This window comes from Haemorhous mexicanus, chromosome Z (genome assembly GCF_027477595.1).
Source record: "Haemorhous mexicanus isolate bHaeMex1 chromosome Z, bHaeMex1.pri, whole genome shotgun sequence".
Lineage (NCBI taxonomy): Eukaryota > Metazoa > Chordata > Aves > Passeriformes > Fringillidae > Haemorhous > Haemorhous mexicanus.
Window position 1 is genome coordinate 11,284,962 of NC_082381.1, and position 23,140 is coordinate 11,308,101.

At 43.4% G+C, this 23,140-nt stretch overlaps 1 protein-coding gene across 5 annotated transcripts in view; it reads right to left on the reverse strand.

The window, feature by feature from the left end:
• Nucleotides 1-359: 359 nt before the first annotated feature.
• Nucleotides 360-23,140, reverse strand: part of MSH3 (mutS homolog 3) — a 95,356-nt gene continuing 72,575 nt past the window's right edge. For 4 of the 5 annotated variants that reach the window (XM_059837091.1, XM_059837093.1, XM_059837092.1 and 1 more), the window contains 6 exons: nucleotides 22,660-22,774; nucleotides 19,235-19,392; nucleotides 5,136-5,322; nucleotides 4,240-4,369; nucleotides 2,264-2,438; nucleotides 360-771 (listed from right to left, as the gene is read on the reverse strand). In XM_059837091.1, the coding sequence (XP_059693074.1) occupies nucleotides 663-771; nucleotides 2,264-2,438; nucleotides 4,240-4,369; nucleotides 5,136-5,322; nucleotides 19,235-19,392; nucleotides 22,660-22,774 (874 nt within the window). In that variant the 3' untranslated portion in view covers nucleotides 360-662. Of the gene's footprint in view, nucleotides 772-2,263; nucleotides 2,439-4,239; nucleotides 4,370-5,135; nucleotides 5,323-6,755; nucleotides 8,031-19,234; nucleotides 19,393-22,659; nucleotides 22,775-23,140 lie in introns of those variants that run through there. The other variant, XM_059837095.1, reaches the window with a different exon arrangement.

The following is a 23,140-nucleotide window of genomic DNA, read 5'->3' on the forward strand; positions in this document are numbered from 1 at the left end:
AAATTTGGCCATGGTAACTGGAAATTTAAAAATTGAGAAGCCCTCCTGAATTTTTCAGCTTCACTTTGCATGTGACAGAGCACTGGGGATGCCAGCTGCACACTCTGAATTGCCCCTTTCACTCACCCTTACAATATCCCAACACTATTTTTGGATTTCAGTCTTTCTCCAGACTGTGCCAGAGAGGGGAAAGATGAGGAAAAAAGGGTGCTCTAAAAACTCAGTGATTTTTTAATGCATTATTATGGGAACAAGGAAAAAAGTCTCTTTATAGTAACCACTGTTAGCAGTTGCTGGCTGTACAGCAGAGTTGAGACTCAACTACATTTTCCCAAAACACAGAAATATTTCTTCAGAAATAAGGATAATAAAGGTGAAACACATTGTTTTATTTATAAAGTTACCTTATAATTGATCAATATTTTTTTCATGGCTTTTAAACAAATTAGAACCAATCCCCATAGGCAGTTTGCATTTAAGGAAAAGGGTGAAAAGGAAGGGATGTGGAGAGAGAAAATTACACATGATGCAGCATCTGTGATCTCTCAGAAAGCAAAAAAGTCAACTCAGTGCACCTGGAACTACACCCTGATAAATCCATTAAGCTATAGACATGTATTTTGCATCTCCAGCATCTTCCATCTTTAACCATGATTTGAGGATTAAAAACTGTCCTTTCTTTCATCCTCAAGCTCATACATATTTTTCCATTTCTGTAGTTCCTGAGAATCATTTATCTTCCATGCTTCAGCAAAGGACTTCATTTTTTTCCTGTGGGAGAAAAAGAAAAAAAAAACCTAATCAAAATACAGACACATTTTTAAGTGAGGCACATCAAACCCTGAAAGTCAAATCAAATCCTACAATCATCTGCATAATTTTATACACAGTCCAAAATAGCACAGCTCAAAATGTTATGTGATCTTCAAACAACCAGTTAATATTTTCTAAGATTCATGTTCCGGCTCTAGGTCAGCCAACAAATTAATTTCATAACTAACTTACAGCACCAGCAGCACTGACAAAATCATATAAACAAATGGTACAAACTACTTGTTAAAGGAAATAAACAGCATTGTTAAGAAAACATTCCCTGTTTCATTCTGGTCATTCAGTTCGTACAAATTTATATTTGTAGGACCATAACAAGAAAACACTTTTTCAGTACAAATGAGTGCACACATCCTTCCTGGTTTTTCTCAGCATTTTTTGATTTATAAGAGCTCTGACAAATTCCAAGACATTTAAAATGGTTTAATACACATTGCCGACGACAACGTCAATTGTCAAATGTCAAAACTGGCTGGAATTACCCCGTGGATTTTCTTGAATAATATGAGGGTGATTTAAAAAAAAAAAAGACAAGGCATCTGGCCCGTGGGTATTGTGACAAGGGCAGTGCCACCAGCAGGTGCAGGTGTGGTTCCCAGAGCTGGGCACTGCTGCTCCCACCACGCAGACCAGACCCACTCTCTGAACAGCACCGTCAGGACCCTGCTCCAGATTTGGCTTTTTTTAATTTTGCCAATTACAGACTGATATTTCCAATTAGCATCAACCACTGCATTATTTTTCCTACAAACTGTCAAGTTCCTTCTAAAGTTTCTCTTTTGCTTTATTAAGAGGGGATAAAAAACATCGTTAAGCACCAAGCGCTGTTGAGTTTCAAAGTTTGCACCTATAAATAATTAATAGTCAAAATGTTCTCATGTAAAATTATCCTGTCAGGATTAGGTACAGCCATCAGACAACCAAGATCTTGGTTCATTATGTTCCTATGGGGCTATCTGAATTTTGCTCATAGGACTGCCACGGAAAATAACAGCAAAAGGAAAAAAAAAACAGTGAAAACAGTTATGAATGTCTAAACTGTGCACATAATGTTACAGGATTTACAAATCCATTATGCCACTTGATACACACAGGAATTTTCATAACTACTCTAATATATAAGGTACAAACACCCCTGAATGAAAATCGGATATCAGGGAAATATTAAAATCCCCAGAAGTTTCAGTACAATTCTGAGTGTTTCTGGGGGCAATCAAAATAATTTATAAATATTTATTTTGAAGTTAAACTAGAAGAAGAAAGTCTGTATTTCCTTCTACACTTTAGTATGCAAAGACAATTTCAAGTTCCAAAGTAAATAATAAATACTTTCTAAATTAAAGTCATTAGTATTTTCACTATCACTACGGAGAACATAAGTAGGTATTACAGAAGGAAATAATTAAAGGAAAAAATTCACATTTGTTCTGACCTTTTCATGTTCACTATTCTTTCAAACTCCTTTGATTTGTGAGCTGCTTTCTTCAAAATTTCTTCAGGAATATCTGCCAGTTTGGCAACATTTAGCCCATAACTCCTTGCAGAGACTCCTTTAGTTATTTGGTAAAGGAAAGTGATAAATTCAGGATTCTCATCCACTTCAGAGCCTAAAAACATAAAACCAAGTTCAAAACCTCCTCTTTGAGGCAAATACATAAGTCCCCTGTCCTGATCAGCTTACAAGGTAAGCAGATAATACAATATAAAGAATTATTTGGGGGAAAGGTTAATGGCAAATAGCAATAGCAAGTCATTACAGAAACACATTTAAAAATTGTACCATTATTCTGTGAACAGGCTCTTTTAGTTCAAGAACTGGGGCCATCATGTTTCCAAACAGTTTCCAAACAATCAGAGGCATTTTTTCACTCCATAGAGTGCTAAATTTTGGAGCTGCTTGACACAGTAGGACAAAGACACTGAAAGTACACGATATTAAATGATGCAGCCCAGCTGAAATGAAATCCATGGGAGCTACAAAACACATCCTGCTTGTGCAGCCCCATAAATAGCAGATGTTTCCAGACAGTGAGATCTTTCAGAGAAAGAACTGCCATATGTTTGATCCCTAATCCCTCCTCCCTAATCCTTTGTGTTTGGCTGCTGTGGGAAGTTGGATGCTGGGATGGGTGAATCTTTCCCTACCCAGCTCAGATATCCTCCTGAAACACGTGGAGGAATGCATGTCCACTCTCCAACCCCCCTAAATGTGTGACTGGGGTGGGTGTAGCACATTCAGGTGAGGTGTACAGTGTCACACTGACATCCTAGCATTTCAGCTTTTATAATTTCCATGTATTTGTGACCCTGCAGTTCTTTAGTGTCACACTCCCAACCCCACAGTCAGTGTCAGCTGCTGCTGTCCCATCCTGGGCAGACACAACAATTCCTCTCCAGGCCTGGCAGCCAAGGACACCTCACTGCCTCAGGGCCAGAGATGCCAACAAAAGGGAGCTGGGGGGCAAACTGGGGGTCAATGACTTCATTAGCTGAAGCTGGAATTGTTAGATTAACCCCCAATATGCAAATGGATCAAACTTACAAAAGTGTGCAAACCCTGACCCGTGGTCCATTGTTGGGTGTAGCCCCTGAGGGAGGGTTTTGTCTGCCCAAAATGTACCTGAAGGCCTTCAGTAAATATTACAGCTTTTAATTCTTTTAATTCTGTCTGACCCCTGTTTTTAGGTAGCCCCAAAAGCCCCCAAAGGCACGGAGTGATCCCCAGACTGCTGGCAGCAGCCCCTGGGGACTGCTCAGGTTGGTAGGTTGGGATGCAAGAAAAAGCATTTGGCAAGGTCTGAGGAGGACAATGGCCATGAACAGCTTTCTAGAAGTCTGGCTCCTGTCTTTAGGCAGTCTGAAAAGGCATCAACATCAGCATTACTTTGTGGCTGATGAGAGGAATGAGAGATTTGTCTTTACAAACCAGCTGTGGGGCTGGTAAGTAAAACTAGGACTGGGAGAGAAAAGAAACAATGCGAAAGATTCCACTGATTGATCAATGCAGAAAGAGATTTACTTTCGCAAATGAACTTTAGCTTTGCTGAGAAATGAAATTAGACATTGAAAGATGAAAGAAACAACGGGGAAGAAAAACCCCCTACATTCCATAAGAATTAAACATGAAAAGGGAGGGTTGTACATTAGAGGGGAATCTCTGGGATCAGGAGTTCTGGGAAGTCTGAACCTCTCCAGTCCCTCAGCCAAGGGGAAAGAGAGAAGGGAAATGTGGCTGGAAATTGGGATAAGAAGGAGGCTGCACCTCCAAAAATGTGAGAGACCCCAGGGAATGGCCCATGGCCTCTGCCTTGGTTGGAATAAAGGCAAAGGGCTCCTCTGTCTGCTGTTTGGACACAAACCTCTGCTGTTTGTGGGCTGTTTCCCTGGCACTGAGTGCCTGGCACTGACCTGTGTGCTGTGTGCTGTCCTCCTCGCTGAGCAGGAAGGCCGTGTGGTAATTGCCCACGGCGCGGGGGTACAGCTGCTGCAGCTCGCACACCGAGGGGTAGTGGGTGACAAACAGCGTCAGGGCCTGCACCTGCAGCACACACACAGCACCTGTGGGCCTCACCTGGTGTCCCCTGCACTCAGCCTAGCCGAGCCCGTGTCCTTTCCCCACAGCCCTGAGGGGGACGGGGCCCCTCTCTCCAGGGCCGCGGCCTACCCGGGCCACAGAGCGCCTCAGGTGTTGCGTCAGGTAAATCCTGTGTGATTCCAGGATTTACCCCAGAAACCCGGCTCCTCCTATGGTAATTCCCTGCCAGGTGTGTCAGCCACCTCTCCTTTCCCCTCCCCTGCCCCCTCCCAGCACTGTCTGTCAGCCCTGGCATTCCAGAAGTGACTGGCAGATCCAAAGGATGGCCTCCACCCCCGGGGGGCACTGGGCCATCCAGGTGTCCTCTGTCCCCTGAGACCTCCCCTCCTGTCCCTGGCTGGTGGCTCCCTGTCCCTTCCCTGCCCTCTCCCTGGGGTTAAAAGGAGCAGCACCCACGGGGTCAGGAGTTCTGTGGAGCTGGGGCTGGGTTCAGAGGCCTGTGGGCCAGAACAAAGCTCTGGATCCAAACCCTCCATCAGAACCCCCTCCTTTCCTTCCCCATCACCTAAAGCTTCTCCACAGAGGGAAACCTGAGCTCCTGCTCACCTGGACTTGTCCCCAGGTGCCCAGCTGGAGCTCCCAGCCAGCCCAAGGTGTCTGTGGGGTGGAACACCACAGAGCTGCTGTTTGGGCAAGCAGCAAGGGCCAGGCAAGCCCAGGCACGGCCCACCCGGCTATATTGCTATTTTTCCAATACCAAGGCACTTACATCTCTGATGAAATGCTCCAGGGTGGCATACGCAATGGCAATGCCATCGTGTGTGCTGGTCCCTCGGCCCAGCTCATCCAGGATCACCAGCGACCTCGAGCTGGCTTTTCTGATGATCTCAGCAGTGTCGGTCAGCTCCTCCATGAAGGTGCTCCGGCCTTTGTAGATGTTGTCTGCAGCGCCCATTCTGCACCGGGACACAGAACACAAAAACATTATAAACGTCAGCTAATGTGGGGAAAAAAATAATCACGGGCATGAAACCATTCTGTTATAATCTCTGGTTGCTGCTACAAACAGAGGAGAAGAACGCAGCAGAACATTCACCTGCCAGAACAGTCTCCCACCTTCAGAAACTGCACAAGGCAGCCTGCTTTTCCCCCAAAAGAACCCCGGGACTTCAGTCCAGTTAGCTCACCAGAATTCCATAAAGGTTGCTGTGAAGGTGAATTTTACTCCTCCAGTTTAGTTCAACCCCCTATTCATATGGGTTTCTAATGCCAACAATACCCAAAGGTATCTGATATGGCATTTCCACACCGAGTGGAAGCTCGTGTGACCAGGTGTTTGTGCATCCAAACAGCAGAGCAGCCACCTCCCTCAGGCACTAACAAAACAACCATTAGTTCCCCTAATTGCACAGGTACACAATCTTAACCACTGTCCTTAAAAAAGATTTAAAGGTATTTCCAAAGTTCTCTCAAACACAACTCTTAGCCGCCTGCAAGCAGGTGAGCTCCACACTCAACTTCCTCCACATTCCACACAACTCTTCCAGCTCTGATTCAGATCCACCTAACCCTCAAACCCTAACTCAAATTGTGAATTTGTGGTCTACCTCTGAGAAACCTGTTGTTAGTCAACCCTGGTTTTCCCTTTTCCTGCAGCTTTCCTGACCTGGGCAAGCAACACCCATTCTATACTGAAGAAAGAGCATTTCTTTTTTGCATTTCTGCTTTTGAATTACATCAATCACATTGAGCATCCCTTCTGAGACAGGTCATCACAAGCATGCCCACTGAGGAGGGACATAAAAGTGGATTTATTCACTCTTATCAGCCAATATATAGTTACATACAAGCCACACTGATTTAAGGAAAACTAACTCATGAGTTTAGTAGATTATATTTCCAAATTTAACAGCTGGCCACAACAGTATTTAGAGCCAATCAGAACCTTTAAAGAGAAGCCCAATATAGTGGTTTCTTTCTCTCTCTTTTGCTGGATCTCTCTCTGTTATAATTGCTTCTGTGACTTCCTGAGGCACCACCAAGATACAAATAATTTTATGAGGATCTTATGACTAAGAGCATTTGACTAAAACCAAGCAGGCTGGACCCAGTATAACTATGATTTGTATATATTCTCTGGTCCCTGCCCTGAAAATCTGTCATGCATAACTGCATAATAGGCAAATCTTCAGTTATAAAGTAACTACTCTTGGTTGGAGATGGGCACATGAGAAAATTTGAGTTTTTGTTTCAATGTCTGTGTGCTTAAACACAAATACACACAAGTTACACTCCCACATACCCCAAAAGACAGGTGATTCTGGCCATAAGCTAATTCAAGTGCACATGATTTTTCTCTGAATTAAGTGTATAACTCAGGATAATGAGGTTTTGTGAAATTAACATTTTATTAAGCCACTTACTGCTGTAATCCTTTCAAATGCTGGGTTAGGAATGATGAAGATTTTAGTGCATTTCTCACAGTGCCCCCACCACCCCTGTGCCCCTTTCCCAGCTTGTCAGGCACCAGGCTCTGCTGTAAAATCAAAGAATCCCCCTCACTGCTCAGATACAGGATAACCCAGGCCTTTTGTAACACTGTTAACTGCAAATACATTAATCAGAATGACAAATACTTGTTATGTTTGAACAGTCTCTGGTTCCTTAATGAACAAGCTCAGTGTTAGTCTCTGACCCTACAATTAGTGGTGCTATTATTTTCTCATTTCTTACTTGGCTTTTCCTTACAGGGACAGCATCTCACAGGCTGGCTGTTGTGTGCCTGTGATGATTACACACAGAGCTTCCATTTTTCTCTGGGATTGCATCATTTCCACAGAGCCCACAAAATATTTTAGCCTGCTTTGTATCTAATTTGCATTCACAAAAATAATTTCCTGAACTTCCTCACTAAATGCTCAAGATACAAAGAGAAATTAGTATTATCTTTCCCTTGTTGTTAGAGACAGCTGGAGAAGAAGTCTTTCTTTCCAGCATTTTAAAACATTCCAATCCAACTCAGGCTTAACTACAGATTAAACAAACAGAGCATTTTTAAATGACATAAAACATCTTAAATGCTATCCTTTGAAAATTGATAAAATTGTTCTTTCTGCTTCTGTCCTTTACACTAGAAGATTTACACTTGTTTTTTGAACATACATACTGAGCTTTGTTATCCCAGAAATAAGCAGGAATAACCATTTTAGTGTGGATGATTGCATTTATAAAAGTAACAGCTAATTTGCAGCAAGGCATTGCTCCCTAACTTTATGCTCTATTATTCCTGATACAGTAAAGTTGTTGAGTCACAAAACCTACTGCTTAAACAACCCTTTTTTGGGTTTTTTTTCACATTTAAAACAGCCATAATAAACCCCACCAAACTTCTCCAGGACTCCTCAGTGGCTTGGAATCCTCATTTCAATGCAGATCTCCTGCTAAATGTTTTTATACATTAAAACATTAAATTCTTCTTCTCCAGTCCTGCCCACAAGGAACGTGCAGACAGGCAGCACGAGCAGCGTCTCCTTGGATCCATCACTCCTCAGCAGATGCAATTTGGCTGGAAATCACTTGTTTTAATGTCTCTTTGACAGCCAACCAAATCCTGCAAAATTAAAAGCTCTTCATCTTACGGTGTTCAACCCATTTAGTATGCAAACTAAAAAAAAAAAAAAAAAAAAAGAGGAAAAGAGGATGGATTATATTCTGTTTTCAGTGCTCGGTTCAAGTAGCAAAGATTCCTGTAAAGGCCTCAGAAAAAACCAGCAGAGAGGCAATGTCTTCTAGGTTAATTTTCAGAGGGTAACTTAGAGGATATAACTGCACTACCTCTCCAAAGAAGTCAGAGGCTCTTAGAGTTGGGTTGGAGATCACAGTGTGGGCCCCAGGAAGTTCATTCCTCTTTTATTTCAGTGTGCATCTCTCTCACAGGTTGTGGAAATGAACGGGAGCCCTGGAGCTCACAGTGGTACCATTCCACCACATGTATCCCAGAAAACAAGACTGCAAAGCCATTATCTAGGGCCTTATTTTCACACTGCTGTCAACAGCCCAGTGCTACTTACGGACTCCTACACTGCAGAATACTCAATGCTGGGGAGAAAACCCACACCTAAACTACGTTTTCCCATTGATTTCAGTAATATCCATCTGAGTTTAGAAGCTCACCTAAAATACTTACTGCAAAAATGGAACCTGTTGCAGAAGAACAAACCTAACTCAAGAACAATTAACATTCAAAGAAAATTACTCTTTTCTCCAGGAATAAGGTGTACAACACTCTCAGCACCAACAAAAATCACTTTCTGTGATTCACAGATAGCACTGAGAACCCCATGAATAAAATAAATTTATAATGCAACTTTACAATTCCACTCACTCCCTCACACAAACCCCTCTGAAATGTCATTTCAAAGATCACTGCATTTGCACAGGAGCAATTTAAATTAAAATAACCAGTTTACAAGAAGGGAGGAGTAGATGTGCTGTTGCCTTGCAGCTCAGCCCTTTCCTGGCAGGGCCCTGCTCTCCACAGCCTGTCTGTGCCCAGCAGAGCAGTGTGGTCAGGGCACTGGGGACAGACAGCCCACCAGGGACAGGCAGGACACTGGAGATGTATTAAGTAATTCCTCAGGAGATTGCATGTGCAAATCTGTAACAGCTCACTGGCAAGAAAATAATGCTTCACACTCCCCCACAACCTACTGGTACATCATCCTCTTCATTTCCATCAAGATCTCACTGATGCAGACCAAAAACTGACAGAAAGAAAAATAATTTACAGAAGCTGTAATTACAGAATTAGGAAAAAAAAGAAGCGTGACGGAAAGCATGGCTATCAGGATAGTTATTATTTTTGCATTATTCAAGGGTGACTTCTAAATGTGCCAAGTGACATGGATGATGACAGGGAATCAAAGGGTGCTCATGACATAAAGCTGTTTTCAGTCTACACACACACGTGCTCAGCCATCTCTACAACTGCTTATCTGCAAATTTAAATGAAGAAATACCAATGGTATGTTACACAATTAAGGAGAACAGCTGTTGAGAAGCCTGACAGAACGCATTCAATGTAAAATACATTTTTCTTTTGCACATTGTTGTAGATATGTGATGCTCTCAGCCACTGAGAGATTAATGAGGATATTAAATGACTCTGAGGGATACAAACTTTGCATTATCCTAGAAAGAAAAGCAAGTCCAAAGTGATTTCAATACTCATTTTCATAGTGGTTTCTAAATATTTTTCCCCCTTCTCAGTATCACTAGGTAACTGAAGCAGCCAGAACAAATCATCACTGAAATCCTCCTTTCCTTCTAGGGCTGGCTCATAGGGGAATGCTGCACACACCAGCACCCCTGCGTTTTAAAAGAAACATTTCTAACAGGATTAACTTTCAAGATGTGAGGCGCATTGATTTATTTTTTTTTTCCCTGAAAGCCAGAGGGAAGAAGAACACCCACTCCATCTTTTCCAAAGCTTCAGCTGGACTGACAGGACAGGTAGGACAGAATCCCTGTGAGTCAATGCAGGCCCTGAGGGACCAGAAGTTACCAGCACCCCTCATCCCTAGACTTCATGGACTAACAGAAACTCAGGTACTACAAGGTCATGTCACGCTACCTAGTGAGAAACACCCAGAAAATCTGCTTTCTGAAATTCAGCAATGATACTCCCAGTAACATTTGACCTCCTTAAAAATACCTGTTACATTGCTGAGGGCAAACACATCACTGACTTTTAAATTAGCAGTACACATGCCACTGGTGATCAAGAGAAAGACCAGCTTATGAGGGCAAAACATTTTGCTGAAGGATAAATTCTAAGAGCAGATATTCAAATTAAGGTGTTTCTTTGAGAGTCGTCACTATTAGCTGGAAGAAGGTGAAAAAACAGAGACAAGTCAACACCTTCAAATATGCACAGGCTTGCACTCACTGCCTGGGACACCAGGGAGGGAACTCAAGGTAATTAACTTAATGTGCATTTGTAGCTGAAGGATTGAGGCCAGGGGGGATTAAAGAGCAGGAACTATAGCAACAGAGTAGGGACAATGGCTGAAGCACTCAGCACAAGTGAACTTTTCCCCTTTACACCTGTGGATGCCAAAGACAATCCAATTCCACCTGTGACTGGGTCAAGGCATAGGATGGAAGAGTGTCAGAAAGGTAACTACAACCACTGACCCTCACTGTCAGCAGCTGGTCAGCTTTGCAGGCAGATTTCCTCCTGCCCTGGCCCCTGCAGCACCCTGGGGAAAACCTCCCCACCCCATCAGGGGCAGCAGGAGGTGCTCTGTGAGTCCCCCTGAGTGTGAGCACCTGCCCTGCACTGCCTGAGATGGATTTCCAGGGCACATCTCAGACCCTGCAGGCACAGTTTGCAGGCAGACTTTACCAGCAACATGCATGCACCCCCAAAGGCTGTCTGGCAGAATATGGCAGTATTCCATGTATAAAAGATGCAAACCTCACACTGCAGATGCATGTTTCTGTGAAATGAACAGACATGAAACCAAATTAGCCACAGATACATGCACAGCCTGGCTTAACTTGCTCCTACAGAGCCACAGAACACTGTCAGAAGCAATTACAGCTCAAACGTACTGTGACAGGTCCAAGACACAACTTTTCTGGAAAAAAACAGAACAAAATAATTCTTCAGTTTAACAACACTAACTACAACTTCAGCTTTTTTTTTTTTTAATGCAAACCCAAGCTATCTCCACATAATAAAAAATGGTGCAATGTACTTAATACAGCACCCTGTTCTTCCCCAAAAGATGGGAACAATTTACCCCAGAGGTGCAATTACATGATTGATTGTGAGCATAAATGAAAGGCTTAAGTAATTCTTGTTACTCTGGCAGTAAACAAAAATACAATTAAGGGGGAACAAAATGAAGCAAATTACTGTGCCATAAAGAAGTAACATTTCTGAAAATTACTTTGGGGTTATTGACAGCTAAAAGTTCTGTTGGTCTGACTCATTGTGCTTTCAATACAAACAATACTTTCTTGGCATGTCAGTATATAAAATTCTCATGTGGACTTGCCATTCACTTGGGATTACTTTGTGAGAACAGCTCCCTTCTTTTCTGCACAATAAATAAATCAATGTGCAAGGCAGAACCACTAAGCTTTACCACAGACATAGAAAATAAACAAAGACCTGAAAAAGTACCTTTGATTTTTTTTTAATTTTCTGACCATTATCTTTCAGAGTCTAACTGCTCAGGCAAATTGAGAGACTTTCTTCTATATTTGTTCTAATTTTTTTTTTTTCCAAAGGAAGAGCTGAATGATGTAAACATTTATTTTCAGGTTTACAGAACTTTTAAAAAAATCTCCAAAGTTCTGGTCACAACCAGGTTCTGTACAAACAAGTTGTTCAGCTGAGATAAACTCCTCCACAGTTTTGACTCAGTGATCAATCTCCTGGTGATTTCTGTACACACCTGCAAAACCTGCCAAACACTGCTGTCACCTCCCCACTGGTTTCACAGCCTAGATTTTTCTGATTATGAAGAAGCTGTCTAGATGAATGCATTCCTTTGTCTGAGGTATTGTGATTTTAACTGGTATTTCTAGAAAAAATTATCTTCATTACCTTACCCTGTAAGCTTCAAATAAATCATTAAAGCTTAATAAAGAAATAAATGGAAGCAAGGATTTTTTGAAATGTAGACTCTGGTCTTTAGAGTTAAAATCAGAAAAATTCACAAGTGATATAAAAATGAGAGATAATATTTGCCTATTCCGATGTAATTAGGATGATTTTTAATAATGGAGCTTGCTATTTTATTTATTATTTCAAATACAACTATTTCCCCCTCTGTGCTTCTCCTGTGCAGCTCCCTTCTGATAAGCCAACGAAACTGGCTGAATGAAATCAAGTGTAACGTGGTTTGCCTACTTACAAAAAGGTAAGAATTCTTTTTGCCATGAGAGGTTGCATCAGTGGAGCAGTCACATCCATTAATACTTGGAGTATTATTTTGCTTTTGTTCTCACGTAATTTATCTCAATGTATTGCAAAAAGCACTTGGAGAACATCCTCCACTCAGCTTCCAGTCTGACAGAACATTCTTTTCCCTGCTTCACACACCCGCTCCATCCTGTGCTTTCTGAGTTTCTCAGGAGTTCTTACAAAATATCCTCTTAGCAAGCCCTGAAACATTTTAACCTGAAAGTAATCTAAAGTAAGCTATTTCTTAAGTATCTTTCAAACTTGAATGATGGTGGCATTTCAATGAAGAAAAGAAAAAATAAAATACAAGCATCCCAAGTCCATTGTCCAAATGCTTGCAGGTATTCATCCAAAATTTGCTTTCCATCATGAGTTCAAACCTTACTGAAATTTGTGATAATGCCATAGGTATGCACATTTCATCCAGCTAAAATCAAATGTTTGTCTACTTGTTTCTTTCAGCTCCACACACTTGTGAAACAGTAATATGACTTTGTCAAGTTGTCAGAATTAAATAGCTGTAAATGCATTCAGGGAGGTAACACTCACAATACATCTATTATAAGGCCTGACCTTTTGGGGAGTAATTCCACCACTTACAGATCAGAAAAACAGACATTTTAATAAACCATACAGTAGAAAGTACTCTGGCTTGTTTGGCACATGGCCTCTCCAGAAGTCTGGAGTAATAAGCTAAGTTTTTTGGGGTTCTTTTCAGTTTCCTTTGAAGAAATCTTCTGTCTCTAAGCTGTCCTCTGAGCCCTCACAGCAGCTCTTTCCAGCTATGGGGAGAGGATGAGGGCTCCACTCACCCTGCACAATCCTGCAGAGACAGAGCCACAAACAGTCCCCTCCTTTCTGCCCCATAAATCTCGGTGAGGTGAGAAGAGTCCAGGCAGAGGAAAACCACCTGAGAGGATCCACAACGCCTGTAGGCACATCATACCAGAACTGTCACTCTGGGACACAAATGCCCCCTCCCCTTCCACCTCTGTGAGCCCAAGTGCATGTGACTGCTGTGGCTCTCTGCTCACAGGATGATGGAGATGAGCAGTGCCAGGCACACCACTCCAGCAGGCACTCAAACTCTGATTTATTTTTTAACGCCACTACGTTGTCTCCCACGTGAGTTTGGTGAGGTTTTCACCAGGTGAGGTTTGTGCAGCACTCACAAACCTCAGTGGAATGGGCCACACCTGGTCGGAGTGGGTTTCAGATCAGCTGAAGATCCCACCTGAGCAGGGGCACAGCAAGGGAAGTACAGCCCCCAGCTGGCAGAACAGCACCACGTTCCCTCTTAGAGGGACTCTGAGGAAATGTCTTGGCTGCTGCAGCAGCTCCCTAAAGATAAAAAGAGACTGAATCTCATCAGGGTCACCCTGTTAAGCCAGGTATATGTATAAGTAATACCCTTTTTTCTTTAACTTGGAATGCATAGTATGTAAAAAACATGCATGGTCACTGTGTCCAAACACTGGGGAGGGCAGGAGCAGAGAGCTTCCCTCACACCAGTTCTGCTTCTTGGAAAAGAAGGAGTATCTCATGGGCACTCCTGGGTGCCTCCAAGGCAAAGTGTCACACAAAACCAGGGTCAGCTGGGGTAGAATATCCAGGCTGGACAGAGGACAGAATGCCCTGAGCTGGAAGGGACCCACAGGACCACGCAGTGCCACCCCTGCCCTGCCCAGAGCCCCAGCAATCCCAGCCTGGCCATCCCTGCAGGGCTGTCCAAGCTCTGCTGGAGCTCTGGCAGCCTCGGGGCCGTGCCCATTCCCTGGGGAGCCTGGGCAGTGCCAGCAGTGACCCTCTGGGGCAAGAACCTTCCCTCATCTCCATCCCAAATCCCCTGGCCCAGCCCCAGCCCTGTCCCTGTCACAGGGAGCAGAGATGGGAGCTGCCCACAGCAGCAGCCCTGTCCCTGCTCTGGGACTGGCCACAGCCTGGTCACTGACACTGCCATCCCTGACAAACTGGGCCAGGCACACACCTGGGTGTCCTCTCACACAGCCTGTGTGCACGTTTCCCCAGCCCCTGCAAAGGGGTGTGTTCACCACCTGAGCTGGGTCACCTGAGGCCTCAGCTGGCAGGACACAGCTGACACTCCCATGGACCTCAAATGCAATTTTCAACAGGACCTTCACGTGGAAAGGCTCTCAGTTGTTCTGCTGCTGCTTGAAGTGATCAAAATCCCCTGCCTATACTGAACCCATCAACCAACTCAGAAAAGCCAGAGCAAGGCACAGGGTGGCCTTGGCCCTTGGTGGCTGGAATTTATGTGACCCAACTAAGGCCAGTGGTGAGGGGGCTGAACTCCTTCACTATTTCAGTGCTCAGCTGTCCAAAGATTTCTGCACTCTGGTTTTAATTGAACAAACTGCTCTTACACATGTTCCACATCATTATACAAGAACAAGGGATTATAAAACACCAAAACAGTGATGTAACTTCAGAGCTGGGACAGACAGACCCAGGATTCCATCCTGGCCATGTCTGTCTGAGGGACTCTACACAGACAGGTAATACAAGCTGCAATTATAAAACATCCCTCCCTAGGCAAGGTGAGCAATCAACATCTGTTTTCACAATTTTTTCACATATATAAAGGAATCTGAAACAAGGGAGTACCTCTTGTCTAACTGCAGACTCAGCAATGAGGAGGGCCCTCCAAGTTAAAAACACATTTAAATCATCTGTTAGTTACAAGGAGAAAAGGCAGAGGAAAGTTCTTTTCATCTAAATACAGACGATGTGATGTGAAGGGACTATCCTGCACTGCCAGCCCCCTCCATCCCTGCCTTCTCCACACACCCTAAGACAATTCCAGGTGCATTTGATACTACAGTCATGCTGGGAGGCTGTAAGCAGCAAGGTAACTCTTCTAAGAGAGGCCAAGTGCAGGAGAGGATAGTTTACATGGCTCTGTTTATTCCTGTGACCTTTCAGCATGAGGCAGACCCCCTGCAAGAGGCAGTTCTCAAAGGCACCTGAGGCACAGGTGCTTCATTAGCTCAGATAACTGAAGCTGCACCTTTAACAGCATTTAGAGCTTGGCTGGCATGAAACCTCACTGCAAGGTGTGGGTCACTGTAGAGACTGTGCTGGCTCCCTGAAAAAAGTGAAAATAGCTCTTATTTCCACACAGGAAAAGAAATCCAGGCAGGTAAGTGCTCCAGGAAGGAAATTACTCTGTCCCTATACCATCACCTGGCACTGGCAGGGGGTGCTCTCCTTGACAGAATTCTTTCTGATGGCAGCCTGTGATGTCCAAAAATTGATTCTCAAAGTCTTGAAGGCACTTGGGTAACCTGAAGTGCTAATTATCTTGTTTATTTGAAGATGTTTTGCCTTCAAAGTGCTCTAGCATTCTCCCTCTCCCTCCCAATTTTGAACATGGACCCTCACAAACAGCTACTGTGGGCCCACAGGAAATAGGATAAAGCCTCCTAGCAGTGGGAAAGGCTATCAATCTTTGATTAGAAGAGGGACCTCTGCAGAGGTCAGCTTTCTGCAGCAGCTGAACACCACCCCTCCCCAGGGCATGATTAGGCCAGCAGAACTCCTGTCATTAATTCCTCCACACATGGATGTCCACCCTTGCTTTGCCTCCCTGCTCAAACACACACAGAAACAGCATATTAATTAATGTCAGTGTCTCACTGACTGTATTAGAACTAACAAAAACTGAGGGTTGATTTTAAAGTAGAAAATGAGCCTGGTTACTGCAAGGAGAAACTTGGATGGGAATTTTCAAACATCAGAGAATTAAATATCCAAATCCCATTAAAAGTCAATATAGATGGGATGTCAGCCTCTTCCAAACCCTTCTAATTTTTTCAAATATAATGCCACTGATCAAGTTGAAATTCTTTAAGAACATATTATAAGAAAACATTATCCCTTCTTGGAGAAGGGAAAAAAAAGAAAATACTAACCAGCAAACACCCTCAAAATCCTGTGTCCTCCCCCTAATCTGGGCTAGGCTCAGCACTGTCCCCTGTCTTACCTACCCAGCAGTGAAGAAAGATCATTCCAATCTTCACTCTACCTGTAAGCAATTCCTCTTGCATCTTGCAAAACATTTGGTGTAATCCAGCATGTAGAGTCAATTTAGAGATGCTATCCTCCATAAGCACAATATATCACAAGGAATAACCATAGTAGCAGCCTTTCAATTTCCATGGAAACCCTACTTGGAAAACACGACACAAATCCTGGGGATACAAATCCCTTAAACCTATATAAATTCACACTTGGAAGATGCAGTCTACAAACCAAAAGAGGGACTGGAAAAAGGTTTATCATGAACTCTTGGTCACCATGGTGCACAGAACCCCTCACAGAGCCAGCCTGTGCAGCACCACAGATCCCTCCCTGCATCCTTTGCTACATCCTTCCCTGCATCCCTGAGCATCCCTCACTCTCTCTCCCTGCAGGGGTACCACACTAACAGCATCTCCCAAAACATCACCACAGCAGTGAAGGAAGTACCTTGAAGACTGACACCTCCTTCCCATGGTAAGCTTTAAAAGTATTAGAAATGTACTGAAGTTATCAGCAAGAAAATGGAAAATCGCAGTTTATTCAGCAAGACCTTGTGGCCTGGGGTGGCAGTGCAGAAAGGAGGTCTGCATAGCTGTTATCCAAAAAAAAAAAATTAAATTATTAAAAAAAAAAAAAATCTAAACAAAACTAACCTGCAAAACAAAGCCCAGAAGGTGAAAACAAAAAAAAAAAGGAAAATTGGGTGAGAGTTAAGAGAAAGCCTCTGTTCTCTTCCAGGTCATTCTCTACCAGAGGAGAGGACAGAGCAAAACCTGAGGCTTTAGAAAAAAGCATCACACCTCACGCAGGACATGGTATGTGACAGCTGGTTTGTGATCCTTTCCTTAAACCAGACATTAAAAACTATTTCATGGGTAACTCCCCATGGCTGAGAAATTCCCTGAATGCAACACCACATTAACCTGCCTGGCAGACTGACATAGTTTAAGGCCCTTGCCAGAACCCTGAAAAGAACCAAAACTTACCCCAAAAAAACCCCAAGCCAACCAAAAGAGAGGTGCCCCCTTCTTGGATGGTCACTGTATATCTTGAGCAGAGTCTTCTAACCTGTTCCTTTTCTCCTTTTTTGTCCTGTTACCTTTTAACTGATGCATAACTACTTCTATCTTAAAAATCTAATATGAATTTCATCCTTTAATTGATATTGAATCAATTACTTTACTCCAAATTGCTGGTGTAATTACAGGAATTTCAGTAATTCTTCCACATTTTCATCTGGTGTTTGACACATATCACATTAAATGAGGAATGGCACATCCAGCTGAGCTTCTAAAAGTAATAGAGACAAGGGGAAAAAAAAAAAATTCAATCCCTTGTGTTAGAATGTGACTGGGCTACAAATTACATGGTCTGAAAGCTCACAGAGTTAAAAACACTCTGTGTCTGCTTGGCTGTAAGTCTGAAAGCAGAAGTTTTGCCTTTGCACACACTACTTTATCAGAAAAGTGCTTGGGTTTTATTCTAATACAAAGAAAAGTGAGGCAGAGTCAGGGAAATACACTGGGGAACAGGTGGAACACAGATGAAGATATGATTTATTCTCTTTCAAGTAGGCTCAAAACAAAACATCTCTCCCAACAAATGTGTCATATTTCTTAGTATTTTTTGCAGAAATCACCCTTTTGCAATGACAGTCTAGGAAAAGCAGAGGAAAGCAGGTACTCAGCTTGAGTGTGTGTACAATTAGAATTTGAGGAAGTGAGAACCCAAGTGAAGTACTCATGTTCAGCTACAAACCCCAGAGGAAGACAAAAATAATCTTCAAATGCTCCTCCTGTATCATCAGCCAGGCCCTGTGTATCTCTGTGTCCCCACAAGAAATGCTCACCCCATCAACCAGCCCATTACAGGGTGGGGGAAAAAAGGGAAGCATTTTGAATTCTCATCTCCAGTTATTTCTGGGAAGGGGATACAAATTGTTTGCTTGGCACTGACCTGCATCAAGGTGTGATCCTCATTTGTTCTGGCTGTGACACAGTGGAAAGCAAGAACACAACACTTTTGTAGGATGAAGCAATTGCAGGTGATAGCTCAGGTTCTTGATTAAAAGTCATCTCTGGAATGCACACTGGCATCACACAACAGGAATTTCCAGAAATTCTTGCTTAGACACCTGATTGCTGTGAAACTTATCACCACCCATGATAATCCACCTCAAACACCACCAGTAACACAAAACTTTGACTAAATAAAGTAATTATTGAAGAAAAAGGGGGCAAACAGGGCAATAAATCCTAGCAATATGAGATTATACTATACAGAGTTCTGACTCTACTGATCCTTTTTACAAATTACTCAGCAATGTCTCAAGCATGAGACAGTGAAATAAATTGTCATTATTCATTCTTAAAAGGACATCAAGTGAGGAGTAAGTGTGTTTAGGACTGAGAGTACAGGAATGAGATTAGGCATGAAATATATGCAGCCCTAAATTTTCAGTCTGTAATATTGTGAGTGTATACAACAGAGCTTCAGAGCAGAAATTGTGACATGATTTTAAGAAGTGACAACATTCATTTTAGGGGAAACATTTGGCCACTACCCAGCAGCATGAATTTGGCTGAGATATCCATTCAGGCAGGTAAGCTAGATACCTGGATGTTAATCAAGACAGACACATTAAAATTCTTACCTCTTGAAGATTCAAAGATGACAAAACAAGTACCAAAGCTTACCAAAGAACTGGAATCAAAACCTAGCAATGAACCTAAAGTGCCTCTAAAAAGGAAATTTCAGGTATAAATTCTCAAGTTCTAAATGAAAAATTGAGTTATACTTTGATACACACACCCCCTGCCACAGTAGCATTTCCAGTTTTGAGAGGTTACCTGGTAAAAATTCCATCCACAACACCAATTGTGGCTTCTTCTGCAGGAACAAAAGAGCCAATCTGTGCCATGACTGTGATCAGTGCCACTTGCTTGATGTAGGAGCTCTTCCCTCCCATGTTGGGCCCAGTTATTATCATGACCCTTTCACCATCTCCCTGGAAACACAAAAGAGTGGTGAAACACACTGCCCTGCACATGGTGCTTCTACCAGGAAGTCTGGTGTGCTTACAAGGACACAGGACAAGTCTGCAGGCTTGAACATTCTAGTTCCAGGTGAACAGCTTTCCTCCATTTGTAGAGCTCATCACATTCACCTCTCCAGATATTATCAAGGCCCTGATGCACCAAAATCAACTTTGATTACTCCTGAGCAAAATGGACAGAGTGAGGGAGAACCTCCCTGTTCTCCACCAAGGAGCCAAGCAATAATCAGGGACCTGGGTCACCAGCACAGGGAGCAGTGAGGGATGCTGAGGGATGCAGGGCTGGATGCAGCCAGGCCAGAGGAGGCTCCAGCATGGGCAGAGGGATGGATGGAGCAGCTCTGCTGGCAGCAAAGGCTGGCACAGCTGCCACTGCTCACCCGGGCAGGAGAAGCTTTGCCTGAGCTCAGGGTGGCCTCGCAGGGCCTGAAGGGGCTGCAGCAAAGATGGACAGAGACAATGGCCAAGGGCTGCAGGGACAGCCCCCAGGGAATGGCTCCCAGGGCCAGAGGGCAGGGCTGGCTGGGATCTTGGCACTGAGGAATTGTTCCCTGGCAGGGTGGGCAGGCCCTGCATCCCTGGCAGTGCCCACGGCCAGGCTGGACACTGGGACAGTAGGAGCTGTCCCTGCCATGGTGGGTGAGGAATGAGATGAGCTTTATGGCCCCTTCCAACCCACACCATTCTGGGATTCTTCAGAATTTCTCTGGAGAAAGGGAGAAAATGGTGAGCCTCCAGCACAGCCAGCACTGCCCAAATCTGGCTGTGATCTGGATTCCTCTCCAGCCTGAGGTCTCATTGTCAAATGGGAAGATCTGGTAGGCAAAGACCTGACCTGGATTTTGCACTCATAACTGCTGGCTGGGAATGACAAAAGGGCATTCAGAGTGGCTACAAGAAGGCTTTGAGACATTCCTGAGTCTGGCAGCACTTGACTAAAACACAGATGCTGTGAGCAGGCCATGCCCAGGCTCCCATCAGTGCCTCTCATCATGAAAACCAGACCCAAGAAAATGAGATCAGATGCAGGAACTCATCTCACTGTAAGACTCCCCACGGTACTGCTGTGTGTCTGCAGCTCCACAATAAAAGCGTGTTCCTCAAGTGCAAGACAACTGCTGATACAAAATTAAAACTTGTCCATGAACCCATAAAGCTTTCTCACAGCCTGAGTCGAGACTAAGAGCTTGAGTTATGCAAGGACATCACACAGCTAGACTTTCCCAGAGGTGCATCATCTTGAAATGCACCCAGTGCTGACCTGAAGAGAAGCCAGCAGTGTGCACTGCCCCGTGGAAGGGGCAAGGGAGGCAGGACCAGCTGTGCACAATGGACATCAGCCACACTACGTGGGCAGCTTGGCCCTGATCAGGCACTGTGGGAGCAGCAACCAACAAATCTCCATGCTGCAGGTCTCACACTGCTCACAGACCTGGGTTTCAGACTGGGCTTTCATTCTGTTTACAGGAACATGCACAGGACACAGCCAGGACTGTCCTTTATGTGATAATTCAGGTATTACAGAAGATACAGGACATCAGTATTTATTATTGGTAAAAAGCTGATCAGCTTTTGCAAAAAAACCTCACCCATACTGAGGTCACAATGCAGTCAAAGTGTAAAAAATGCCATTATTGGGAATAAAGGATTGGATGTAATAAAGTGCACATGATTATATGAGGAAATCCATAACATTCCAGTCTCCAAAGTGTAACTCAGTACTGCTCCTGAAACTCTGACAGGGCTCAACCCAGCAGAATTTACAGATACTCAAACCCAGAACGAGTTCACAAGGTCATATGAGGATCCATGAATTTCCTGCATGTGTCTGGGGTCTGTCCAGCCTCCCTCCAGCCCTGCTGTGGGACTGATGGCTGCTCTGCCAGGGCTCTGCTTTGCAGAATCTGCTGCAGTACCAGACCAGAGAACCCTCTGTCCTCACAGCTGCTGCAGCCATGAGCTGAAATCTCACTGGAATCCATGGCTGAAGAAAACAATTCTAAAGCAACCCACAAAGGTTTGAGGAGAACAGGGGGAATGGAAAAATAACCTGTTTATTTCAGGGGAGTAAGGAAGAAAAAAAAGCTTTTCCTCAAGTTGGATATTTGACAACATTTCAGCTGACAACACGACAGGAGATGTATTTTCCTGCTGATCCAAACACAGCAGTTGAAAACTGGAGATGCTTTAATAAACTGGTTCCCACCCAGCTCTCTCAAGAAAAAGAGAACTCAAAGAACTGTAGAAGCAAAAGTGATTCTGCCCTGATCACTTGGTTTTGTAATATTCAGTATTTAGAAAGCCAGCATAAGAATGGGACTGAAGAGGGAAAAGTGCATGATGATTCCTGAATGACACGCTGAATTTTTTTGGAAGTGCCATCTGTCGCTTGTTTGGAGTTGACAAATAATTTTGAAAACATTCTCTGATGTATTGCAAAATATCTGTAGCATTGTTCAGCAGGGAACAGCACTTTAAACTGTTCCCCAAGAAACACACACAAATCTGCGTGCTGTTTTTACAGCAATGTCCTGCTCTGGCAGCTGTTTCATACCTATCCTACATTTACTGCATAAAGAGGAGAGAGAAGTTGTGAGGATATCTTTTACATTCATTAGGAACAGCTATTTAATATTTATAAAAGTATATGGAGAGATAAATATTTAATGAAAAGCTTCAAACAGGCATGTAATTTAAAAGACAGATCTTAGTTTATCAGGAAAAAAAAGGCTGTATCACACTAATATTTCCATTGATAAAGGAAACTGCACAGTAGAGAAAGACATTTAAAAAATACAAGCAATCTTTGAATTAATCTGAAAAACTGAACCTATAGTTTGTATTTTGCAAATTAAAAGATGCCAAAAACCAGAGTTTGTCAGAATGTAGACTCCCTACGACGACACTGTTAAAAACCCTGTAATTATTCACTCATTTTTTGAAAATAACCATTTGATTGGAACACCTGTTTTCCTACTTTTGAGATCACCTTTCATTCCTTTATGCCCTGAGACTGAGCAAGGCTGTGAAGAGAGCATCTGGCAGCAAGGAACCAGCAGAGGGACAGAACAGATGTGCTGACATCTAGCAACACCTCTCTGAAATGCAGCCCAGCAGGCTGCTCGACTTGCATCACCTACTTCCACTGGCTGCCCCAGAAGCTCAGCCCAGCCTCCTGCCCTGAATGATCCTGAACTCAGTCAGCCTCTGGGTACTCACTGAAAGGCTGGTGGTGTTTGGGACATACTGGTCCTGCTCTCCCAGGAGAACATCAATCACAGGGTGCCTCCCATTTTTTATTTTTATTTCGCGAGGATTGTCTTGCACAGTTGGCCTGCAAAAGAGGAAAGGTATTAATTTCAGTGTAACTGAGATTAATTCTTTGTAAATGAGTACATAAAACTACTGTAACTGAAGCCTGCAGGATGGTCACCTGTGAGGTAAGCTTTTGTGGGAAAAGATACAAATTATAAAAATTAACTACTCCATCAAGTATTTCTAAGGAAAATACTTTCTAAAGAATGCTTTCTCTGAGAAAAATAAAGCCACAGGATTTAAAGGCTGAAATGAACTAACACTTTGGGTGGACTTCAAAGGGAAGATGTGGGGAGTGAGATTTCTCTTGGGTTGAAGAATGTTAATGCAATTTTAAAGGAAAATGGAGACCAAAGAAAATGGCATCCTACAAACAGAAAGCACC